Source organism: Hemitrygon akajei, chromosome 21, assembly GCF_048418815.1.
Source record: "Hemitrygon akajei chromosome 21, sHemAka1.3, whole genome shotgun sequence".
NCBI classification, from domain to species: Eukaryota; Metazoa; Chordata; class Chondrichthyes; order Myliobatiformes; family Dasyatidae; genus Hemitrygon; species Hemitrygon akajei.
This window is the reverse complement of record NC_133144.1, coordinates 51,294,730-51,306,856: the sequence shown is the minus strand read 5'-3', so window position 1 is coordinate 51,306,856 and position 12,127 is coordinate 51,294,730. Positions and strand designations below refer to the sequence as shown.

Here is a 12,127-nt window from a genome sequence, read left to right as displayed (position 1 = left end):
TTTATTCCATTGCAATACTGTTACAGTTCCTTGGTCTTACTGACATTGAACAAGAGGCTGTTGTTTTGACGCCAGTCAGACAGATTTTCAGTCACCCTCCTACATGCTGATTCCTCACCACCTTTGATTCAGCCCATGACACTGTTGTCATCAGCAAGCTTGAATATGGCACAGGAGCTGTGCTTTGTTATAAAGTCGTGTGTAAAGCAATTAGAACGGGGGACTAAACACACAGCCTTGTGGTGCACCTGTGCTAATGGAGATCATGGAGAAGATGGTGTTGCCAGTCGAACTGATGGGGATCTACAAGAGAGGAAGTCCAGGATCCAGTTGCACAAGGTCTTGGAGCTTATTGATTAGTTTTGAGGGGATGATGGTATTGAATGCTAAGCAGTAATTAATAAAGAGCATCCTGGTGTATGCACCTTTGCTGTCCGGATGTTCCAGGGTAGAGTAAAGAGCCAATGAGATGGCATCTGCTGTGGACCTGTTGCTCCAACAGGCAAATCGGAGTGGATCCAAGTTACCTCTCAGACAGGATCCAATATGTTTCATCACTAACCTCTCAAAACACTTCATCACTGTGGATGTAAGTGCAACTGGATGATTGTCACTGAGGCAGGTCACCCCACTCTTCTTAGGCACCAGTATAAGTGAAGCCTGCTTGAAGCAGATGGGTACCACACACTGCCAAAGTGAGAGGTTAAAAATCTCAGTGAACACACCACCCAGCTGATCGGTCTGGTCCAGATGCTTTCCTTGGGTTCACCCTCCTGAAAGCAGCCCAAACATTGGCTTCAGAAACTGAAATCAAAAAACCATCAGGGGATATGGGAGTTTGCGATGGTTCATCCATGTTCTGACAGTCAAAGTGACCATCGAAGGCATTGAACTCATCTGGAGGCGAAGCCCTGCTGTCGCCCATGTCACTTGATTTAACTTTATAAGAGGTAATAGCTTTCAAGCCTTGCCATAAGTGGCAATGATTCCTCGTTGATTCAAGTTTGGTACGGAATTTCCACTTCATCCGTGAGATGGCTTTCTGGAGATTGCACTTGGGCCTCTTGTAACTTTTTTTGGTCTCCAGATTTGAATGCCTCTGATCTAGCCTCATGTGGTGAACTACATATACCTGTCTGGATACGCCCCCCTGCTGACTGCTCCTGTGGCTCCTCCCACAGACCCCGGTATAAAGGCAATTGGGGCCTGAGCCCTGCCCTCAGTCTCCAGATTTGAAAGCCTCTGATCTAGCCTCACCATAGTTCTTCCAAGGCTACTGAGCGAGGACGACGCTGCATGATTCAATGGGGGCTCACTCGTCTACAGCAGTTGTAATAAAGTATGTTACAACTATGGTCTTTTCATTTATGTACCTAGATGAGTGTTTAAACAAGGCCCAATCCACTGACTCAAAGCAATCTCTCCTCTGCCCCCTCCCCCTGCAACCACCTCTCTGTTGTCCTGATCTCTGGTGCTTTGCTCTTTAGCCTCTGCCTGTATGCAGGTAGGAGAAGGACAACCAAATGAACTGATTAACCAAAATGCAGTCTGGGCACGGAGAGATAGGATTTCCTTAACTGAGTATAGCAGTGGTCTAATATGCTGGGACCTCCAGTGCCACAGGCTATAAACTGATGTTAATTGGGCAGGGTTTTCTTCAAACAAGCCTAGTTGAAGTCTCTGACTATGATTTGAAATGTGTCAGGATGGACTGACTGTTTCTTGTTTGGAAAGAACATCATGCAGTGTCACAAGCACTTGACTATAGTCGGCCGTTGGCTGTATGTAAACTGCATTCAGGATTACAGAGGAGAACTCTCTAAGTAAACAGAACGGACACCATTTGACTGTTAGGTGTTTCAAGTTGGTGGAACATGAGTTCGACAAAACTGCCACATCAGAGCACCAAATAGAGTTTCCCATGTAATGCAGACCTCCACCTTTTGCCTTTCCCAAATCAATAGGTCAGTCCATTCTGTAAATCAAGAATACTTCTGGCTTGACTGCTGAATCTGCTGAGCCCAGAAAAGCCACATTACAATAAAGCATACGATTAAGCATTCCCTCCGTTGTTTTATGTTTAGGTCCTCAATTTTGTTCTCCAGAGACTGCACATTTGCCAACAAGATGATGGGCAGAGGAGACCTCATCCATCCGTGACTCAGTCTGACTTGGAGTGCCCTCTGCCTCGCATTCGGCCTTGCCAATGAACCTTCTTAAATGTGCCATGCCTTTCATTAGATTGTGAGATCTGAAGATCATTGAGTTGATTTAAAAGTCCATTGCTTAGAGAGAAGTTACATGCTGCAGATTGCAGTGAAATTAATTCAAAAGGGGTATATTTTAAATAATTTTTCGAACAATTTTCTACAGTCCATAGAATGTCGCCGATGATCGCTGGCACCATCTTGAATTTTTTTTTCTGAGATTCTTGTGCATTTCTTTTCGCCCAGTGCTATGTGGTTGACATTGCATTCTTGCTCAATCTCAGAATTAAACCAATTTCTAAGATAAAACATTTTATGAAACTAGAGGAGGAAGAGGCGGCGACCTTTAAAGGGAGTAATATTTTATTGGGAGATTGCACTGTTGCCTTTGAGACTGGCATTAAATCATATGATTGTCTGGTATCAAATAGTTGATCTGATCATAATTCACAAGAAATCCCTGAATCAGATTATTGCCATCAATATTTTCAAAAACTGGATTAACTATCTATCTTTTTTCCCCAGAGTGAGAAACAATAATGGCATGTTAATATGGAGTACTGCAGACCAAAGTACTTGCTTTGGAATTCCTGACATTGATAATGTGATGTTCGTCTGGACAACCCCAGCCAGGAATGTCTTTAGTCATTTTGTAAAACTGAGCGACATTCAGTCTGGTACAGAAAGCATCCTAGATAGCAAGAAATGATTAATGCAGCCTCTGCACTTACGTGCCTAATGTTTTACACTGCTCACAGACAAATTAAGTATTCTCTACTTGAGCCATAAACTTGCTTCTTTAAGAACTAATTGTGCACCCCACCTGTGAAACCCCTACCCTTTCCTAGTGAAATCCCTACCCTATACTAGACCAAAGTTAAACAATACAAGGTTACAAATTACTTATTTTTTCCCCTCATGATACAGTACAGCATGGTGGTGTAGCAGTTAGGTGTTACATTACCATGCAGCTTTACAGCAACTGCTGAAAGACTGTGGTTCAATTCCTGCACTGTATGAAGGAGTTTGTATGTTCTCTCCGTGACTGTGTGGGTTTCCTCCGGGTGCTCTGGTTTCCTTGCACACTACAAAGGCGTATGGGTTAAGGTTAGTAAGTTGTGGGCCTGGTATGTTAGCGCCGAAAGCACGGCAACATTTGCGGGCTGCCCCAGCTCATTGACTCAAACGACACATTTCATTGCATTTCAACGTACATGTGACATATAATGGTAACTTTTAATCGTAAATCAAGAAGAGATGTCCCTGCCTACATGGCTCTCCTTGCAAATGGCTTTTGCAATTATTATTAATCTTGTGTGGGAAAGTAGTCATCTCCAGGAGTACAATAACAGCATCTGCATTAAGGTCAGGTTTTCTCCTTTGGCAGAGCCTATCTGGACAATGCAATGAGAGTAGCTTTCATATTGTTTGGGATGCTTTGCTTTATGTGTAATGGAAAGTGAGGAACAATCTATCTGTTCAGATGGAAATTAAGGATCTCAGGTAAAAAAAAACACCTGTTTCATCTTATCATTGGCTTCTGTGAACAATAGCAATTATTTTAGTTGAGATTCTTACATTGCAAAGATATGAGGTCAATAGCATTATGTATGGCAGAATCAGACAAGTGCTCAAATAGGCCCATCTTCCATTTACTCTTGAAGATCACCACATGTTATAGGTAGAGAGGGTAAGAACTGTGACAGGAGGAATTGGGATCTTGAGGGTGAGATTGAAGCAAGTGAATCAGGGGATGATGAATGTTGGTGTGTCGAGGTTGTTGATGTGATGTGCAGTGAGATTACGAGCTAGGGCACCTGATGAATGGGTGGAGTGGAAAAGGAGGTAAGTAGAAATCCCTTTTCATTTTTAGAATCTTTTTATTGATATATAATCTTCAACAGCTATAAAATGATACAAAACTTCAACAGATTAATATGTATACAATTAATAAAGCTGAAAAAAACTGATCTTAAAATATAAAAATGGGAAAAAAATTATATATAGGAAAAAGAAGGGAAGAAAAAGAACCCCATCTAACAAGGAAACAAAAACCCACTAGCTACAAAAAAACCACCCATTAGGATGGAGCAATACATTTAACCATCATCTAAATGTATTTTAAAAAGTCATCAACCACCATTTCATATTTACAAAAAAAATAAAATTGGAAGGATAATATATAACTTAATTCAAATTAGATGATAGTATTTGGCAAAAGAACCCCATCTTCTCTCAAAATCAAATCGAGGATCAAAAATTCTACTTCTAATTTTTTCCAAACTAAGACATAATATCTCTTGAGAAAACCATTCAATTAATGTAGGGGAAGAAATATCTTTCCATTTTAATAAGATAGCCCTTCTTGCCAGTAGTGTAAGTAGAAATCCCTAAGGGAGCCTACATGTTAGGTCCCTCTAAGCTGTGCCGCACAATTTGATACGGCAGAAGTGGCATCAAGTGTAGCTTGATACGACAGCACATAGCCTGATGTCACCATGTGTCTCACATGCAGAGAACCCAGGAGCAAATGGATGCTGCCATTCACGAGCTGCATAATGCAACTGTACTTTTAATTCCTTCATCCATATGATTTCTAACTCAGGTCTTTATCCTTTATCAAGAACACAGGAAGAGTCAGTCCAGTTGGAACAGCAGTGCCAATGTGGCTTGTGTACTTACGGGGTCCATCAGCTGGGCCATAGTTGATGAAGAAAGCTCCAATCAGTAGCAGAATAATGGTTCTCCACGTCAGCTTTCGCAGCAACTGCAGTCGAGGGATACCTCGTCGGAGCATAGCGCTGAAGGACAGGGCTACAGATGTACCAATGATGAAGACAAACCTAAGAACACACCATAAGTATCACTTAAGACTTTGATCGCACACATTCCATTGTGAAAAGCTCAACAGTATATGGGATTTAACAAGTGAGGCAGTTTGTGCGTGGCAACCAAATCTTAAATGAATTCAAGTTGAATTCAAGATACAGGGTACAAGTTAACTGCATCCCTTCAGACAGAAAACAAAGAAAAGCAAGGTGCTATTTAACCTTGAGTAATAAGCAACTATGAAGCAAGTTCTTGCATGAACGGTGTGGAGCAAAAGACAACACCGAATCAAACTAGGGAAATAAACACAATAAAAACACAACATAAGATTATGAGGAAACGAGGCACTTGCTCAGAGTATCATAAGCACAAGAGATTCTGCAGATGCTGGAAATCCAGAGCAACACACTCAAAATGCTGGAGAAATTCAGCAGTTAGACAGCATCTATGTAAATGAATTTACAGTCGTCATTTCAAGCTGAGACCCTTCATTGGGACTGGAAAGGAAGGGAAAAGAAGCCAGAATAAGGAGGAGATAAGAGTAGCTGTTAATAACTTGACTGTGCAGAATTTTTAATTGATAACACCACTTTGAAAAAATGATCACCAGCAGTCCTTTTGTGTGGTAGGTGATTTTTGCATGATGGTCCATACTGCCAATTTTTAAAAGTTCTACTCTTCAAAGATGATTGTGAGTTCACTGTTGCAGCATGAACAAAGTCACCAGAGAGACATTGAAGATAATGGATATACAAGTGTTTTATTCAACAAAAATGAGCAGCAAACATCATATTGAGACGTTCTTGGAGGAAGTGGCCTCCTGACCCAATATTACATGACATTTTAAATGCTAAAGGTCAAAGGTAACAGCAGAACAATTCTATAGTTACAATGTCTCTACAATGCTACCTTTGAATTACACATAGTTTTCACACACTTCCTTCTTCACACTCATACTCCAGACATCCAAAATGAATGTTAACCAGCATTGTCTGGTCTGCAAACTCCAGTCCACGGCTCCAGGAAAACTATTGCTCAGGGCTGCATTTTAAATTCAATCTACAATCCACATTCATGTCTGAAGATTGGTTGCTGGTGAAGTTAATATTTTCTGTATAAGGAATATGCCCTTATATTCACCAGCTTAGAAGCACAAACACAATCATTAAATGCAATTCAATATATTCGGTCTGTACAAAGAAACTACAAACAGACCAACTGTAAATCAAATTATCTGAACATTTCACAAATTATCCTGAGAAAAAGTCATTCAGGAGGCTGTTGAAAGGCTTGGTTATGTTCAAAGTGCCAGTCAAAGGCTTTGGAAAAATTTTCCAAGACAGAGAATCATTCAGAAGGCTTAATGAAAGTCTGAAAGGCAAAGGTGTTGGAAATTGGAAATAAGACCACAAGATGCTGGGCACTCAGGCTCAGCAGCTTTGATCGACTAGTTCTGATGAAACATTGAAACCTGAGCTGATCTGATCTCTGCACAGATGCTGACTGACAGGCTAATTGTATCCAATATACTCAGCTTTCTTTCCAATGAAAGGTAGGCTTGTTCCATAGAATTATAGAAATGTGCAGAACTGAAACAGCCTCTTTCAGCCCATCTTTTCTATGCCTACCACAACGCCCATCTATGCCAATCCCATTTGCACACATTGACCCCACATCTCCTATGTTCCATCGAGAATAAAGCCAGCCAATCCAATTGTCCCTTATAACTACAACTATCCATTCCAGGCAGACTGATAAATCTCCTCTGATCTCTCTATTGCTACCACATCCTATCTGCAGTGTGGCAGCCAAAAATATGCATAATCCTTTAGGTGCAGTCTAACTAACATTTTATACAACAGCATTATTATATTTCAACTCTAATACCTTCGGCCTCAGCCCATGAAGATTAACATACTAGATATCAAAAACCTGATGGTTGAGAGGTAATAACCATTCCTGAACCTGATAGTGTGTGTCTTGAGATCCCTGTACCTTCTTCCTGATGGCAGCAGCAAAAAGAGAGCATGGTTGCATGGTGGGGGTCCTTAATGATGGATGCTGCTTTTTTCCGATGGCACTCCAGGTAGATGTGCTCAATGGTGGGGAGGGCTTTACCTGTGATGGACAGGGCTATCTCCACTAGTTTTTGTAGGCTTTTCCATACAAGGGCTTTAGTGTTTCCATACCAGGCCATGATGTAACCAGTCAATGTACTCTCCACCACACATCAATGGGAATTTGTCAAAGTTTTAGATGACATGCTAAATATTCAAAAACTTCTAAGAAAGTAGAGGCACTGCCGTGCTTTCTTCGTAATGGCGCTTACGTGCTGGACCTAGGTCAGATCCTCTGGAATGATAACAATAAGAAATTTAAAGTTGCTGAATCTCTCCACTTCTGATCTGCGGATGAGGACTGCCTCATGGAGTCATACAGTCAAGGAGGCCATGATGCCACCAGTCAATATATACTCTTCACCACACATCTATAGAAGTTTGACAAAGTTTTAGATGTCTTTTAGAATCTTTGGAAACTTTTAAAGAAGTAGAGGTGTTGTGCTTTCTTTGTAACTGTACTTAAATGCTGGGCCCAGGACAGATCCTCTGAAATGATATCACTGAGGAATTTAAGGTTGTTGACCCTCTCCTTCTCTGATCCTTTAATGAAGTCTTGATCATGGAACTCTGTTTCCACCACCTTCCCCCCACCCCACCCCCGAGCCAATAATCAGCTCCTTGGTCTTGTCAACATTTAGTGAGGGGTTGTTGTTGTGGAACCACCCAGATTTTCAGTCTCCCTCCAATATGTTGATTCATCACCACCTTTGATTCAGCTAATAACAGTGGAGTTGTCAGCAAACTTAAATACTGGAGCTGTGCTTAGCCTCCCAGTCATTAAGTATAAAGTGAGTAGAGCAGGGGGCTAAGCACACAATTTTGTGGTGCACCTGTACTGGTAAAGATCATGGAGGAGATGTTGTTGCCAACCTAAACTGACTGGAGCCTGCAAGTGAGGAAATTGAGGATGCAATTGCACAAGGAGATACTTAGGCCAAGGCCTTGAAGCCTATTGTTCAGTCTTGAGGGGATGATTGTACTGAATGCCAAGCTGCAGTCGATAAAGAGCATCGTGATGCATGCATCTTTACTGTCTAAATGTTCCAGGGTTGAGTGAAGAACCGATGAATTGGTACCTGCTGTGGACCTGTTGTTCCAGTAGGCAAATTGAAGACCTCTCAAACGCAGGACCAGTCAGAAGGATGGCTCTTTCAGATCAAGGAGATTGTTATGAGGTCTGGAGTATTCAATGAGAAGACACGGTTACTTAGGAGACTGAGTCAATTCAGAGGGAGTGTTGATCAAGGAGTCAGTTTTGACCAATGGAATGGCAAGGACTCCTTTTTTTGAAGGAACCATCATTGCATTACAAGTGAGATGTTTTACAATGCAGCACATTCTGCAGAGTCATCCCACTCATTACCTTCTCAAAATATTCAGCAATTGAGTAGATTTACAAAGAAGGTACTTGAAGTGAAGTCCTCTGTTGAAATAGTGAACGTAAAAATTCTTCATTAAAAGAATCCATTTGCTATATTCTGAAGCGTAAGGCCAAAGGTTTTCTTGTGGATTAAAAGTCTGTTCACCTTGGGAAACTGTTGTACCATAAGGTTTATGACTATTGACAACGGATGTCCAAATGATATGTATGGAATGAGCCAACTGCCTCAGAGTAAAATATTCAGTTCTTTTGTTCAAGGGGCAAGCAGTGTTGTTTATTTATTAATGCTCCCCCTTCCGAATTGACTGGCCTTCTAGAACACAGTGGAGGGCACACATTGGCGAATCTGAAGTCAGGATTGAAGGGAGCAGGGAAATAAGGAAAGAAAAGAATGGAACTAATGGGTTAGCTTTCCTGGCAGACAGTATAGACTCATAGGCTGAATAGCCTTCAGCTGTGTCATTGCAGAGAAATAAGACAAGACACACAGCCTAGACAGATTGTCTTTCCTTAGGGGTCTTAATGAAATGGACACGTTTTTAGAACTATCCAATAGTTTTATGGGTACTATAATTGATGCTAACTTTTTCTTTCAGATTTAGAATTAATTCTTTCACAAAAATTATACCAAATCCTTTGTTAAATGAACATGTATGAAGATCTTAAGAAACATTTTAAAGCTATCAACATTCATAGTCGTGTTAATAATTGTGCAAAACAGTGTAAAGCTTAAGAATAATGTGCAGAGACCTGTGATATGTTTCTCCTTATTGTTACGTGTTCTTGACTCAGAGAAAAGGTGGTGATATGCCCTTATGTGATTTGGCACCTGACACTTCTGAGTGTGTTAGCTGTTAATGCAAACGATGCATTTCACTGTACGTTTCGATGTGGTGTGATAAATACACTCACTGGCTACTTTATTAAGTACCCTTTGCACTTGCTTGTTAACGTAAATATCAAATCAGCCAATCATATAGCAGCAACTCAATGCAAAAAAGCAAGCAGACATGGTCAAGAGGTTCAGTTGTTGTTCAAACTAAACAACAGAATGGGAAAGAAATATAATCGAAGTGACTTTGATCTCAGTACTAATCAACAAGCTCCAAAACTTGGACCTCTGTACCTCCCTCTGCAACTGAATCCTTGACTTCCTCATCGGGAGACCAGTCAGTGCAGATCAGAAATAACATCTCCTCCTCACTGACGATCTGTCACAACCACAGATGCGGCAGCACAGTAGATACGGCAATTGTGCTTGTGAGTATGCATGTGTCAGCTAATTATTATTTCATTGTGATATTACTTAACTCCATTCTTTTCATCATAGTGCTTGTCGAGACTTGGACACAGCACAGCAATTCTTCACTGCCTGTTTGCATTCAGCCTTGCCTGAGAATTTGAACTGTCGAGTCAACTGACTCTGAAGACTACCAGTATTCATTTTAAATTTAGTTGTTCTTTCCAGCTGCAGTGCAGGGTTTGTTTTCCATTTGAGAGTTTTAGCTAACGGCACTGTTTGGCCTAGTGTTTATTGTTTTCTTTTCCCTTTAACACTGTTTGTATTAAAGCTTGTGAACTATCGACCTGCTTCAGTGTGTTACGAATGTGCCGCAACTCTGAGGGGCCGAAGGGTACAAAGTCGCCCCCTCCTTTTTGAGAATCGCAAGATCGCTATTAATTCGGGTCTGGGACCCAGGAAATGAGAGAGAGACATGCAGAATCCACAAGGTTTGGAATGTGTCCTGGCCTCAGCGAAAACGGAACCATTGATAATGGCTATTGTCTCTTGGAGACGGAATTGTGTATTGAGTACTGTACTATTCATTGACGTCCTCAGGGGATGACCAGAGTGGGCTGGTTGAAGGATTGCATCATCCCAACCTGATTGACATCTGAGACCCCGTGAGTAAGGATAAAAGAGGGTCTGGGGAACAACCCCTTTAGACGCACCAGGAGAAACGCTGGAAATCCAGTGACAGCGTTTTATAGTGAACGCCGGTGGGGGCTTGTGTGCCTCCTCCCTTGCCAGGGTGGTGGGCTCATCACGGAAGAACGGCTTAACTAAATGAAAGGCCACAAGTGAACGGCCACCCCAATGAGACTCCGACGGATCGAAATCATAAAAGGAAAAGCCGGCAAGTTTTTCTCCCAAATCTCTCTCTCTCTCCAACCACTGCAACCCAGCTGTCCCCAAAGGCTGCAGCCTGCATGAACTGAGTGAACTTTATATTTCCATCGGACAATACATTATCCCCTAGACAATGATAGAGCTTATTTCTTATTGATTATTATTATACCCGCACTTTTAGATTTAGTATTGACGACATATATTATCTGTATCTTTGCATTGATATTATTTTTGTGTATTTTTACTAATAAATACTGTTAAAAATAGTATCATCAGACTTCAACGGACCTCTCTATCTTTGCTAGTAAGTGGCACAGTTACAGGGTTCGTAACAAGTGTCTCTCACTCCGCACTTGGTCCATATCCGAACCGGATGACACGATTAACACTGGTGCACCTCAAAGATGCATGCTTGTCCCACTGCTCTATTCTCTGTACCCCAATGACTGTGTTGCTAGGCACAGCTCAAACACTATCTATAAGTTTGCTGATGACACAACTATTGTTGGCAGACTTTCAGATGGTGATGAGGGGGCACAGAGGAGTGAGATAGATGAGCTGGTTGAGCAATATTGTAACAGCAACCTTGTGGATTTCAGGAAGGGGAAGTTGAGGGAATACACACCAATCCTCATGGAGAGATCAACAGTGGAAAGGGGTGGGCAATTTCAAGTTCCTGAGTGTCAATATCTCTGAAGATCTATACTGTACCTAATATATTGATGCAATTACAAGAAAGCATGACAGCGGTTATACTTCATTAGGAGTTTGAGGAGATTTGGTATGTCACCAAAGATTCTCACAAATTTCCACAGATGTACCAGGGTGAACATTTTAATTGGTTGCATTACTGTCAGGTATGGCGGGGGGGGAGGGGGTGCTGCACTGCACCAAATCTGCAAAATATTGCAAACTCAGCTAGATCCATTATGGGCACTAGCCTCCTCAGCATCAAAGACATCCTCAAAAGCCAATGACTCAAAAAGACCCCCATCACCTGGGACATGCCTTTTCTTATTGCTACCATGGAGGAGGTACAGCAACCTAAAAATGCACACTCAACGTTTTAGGAACAGATTCTTCCCCTCTGCCATCAGCCTTCTAAATGGACAATGAACTCATGTACAATAACCTACTTCATTATTTTTTTTCTTACTTTGCTCTCTCTTTGCACTACTTATTTTATTTGATTTTATATACACTGCATGCATATTTCTTATTGTAATTTATAGTTTTTTTCCATCATTTTATATTGCACTGTACTGCCACAAAACAACAAATTTCACGGTATACGCCAGTGATACTAAACCTGATTCTGATTCTGAATGATTGTTGGTGCCAGATGGGGTGGTTTAAGTATCTCAGAAACTGCTGATCTCCTGGGATTTTCATGAACAACAGTCTCTAGAGTTGACAGGTAATGGTGCAAAACAAAAACACATCTAGTGAGCGGCAGTTC

General features: G+C 41.4%; 1 protein-coding gene across 1 annotated transcript in view; it reads right to left on the bottom strand.

The window, feature by feature from the left end:
- The window catches only part of LOC140714445 (heparan-alpha-glucosaminide N-acetyltransferase), a 366,646-nt gene that overhangs the window by 87,464 nt on the left and 267,055 nt on the right, over positions 1 to 12,127 (bottom strand). The window contains exon 10 of the mRNA XM_073025743.1: positions 4,890 to 5,050. Within this exon, the coding sequence (XP_072881844.1) occupies positions 4,890 to 5,050 (161 nt within the window). The remainder of the gene's footprint in view (positions 1 to 4,889; positions 5,051 to 12,127) is intronic.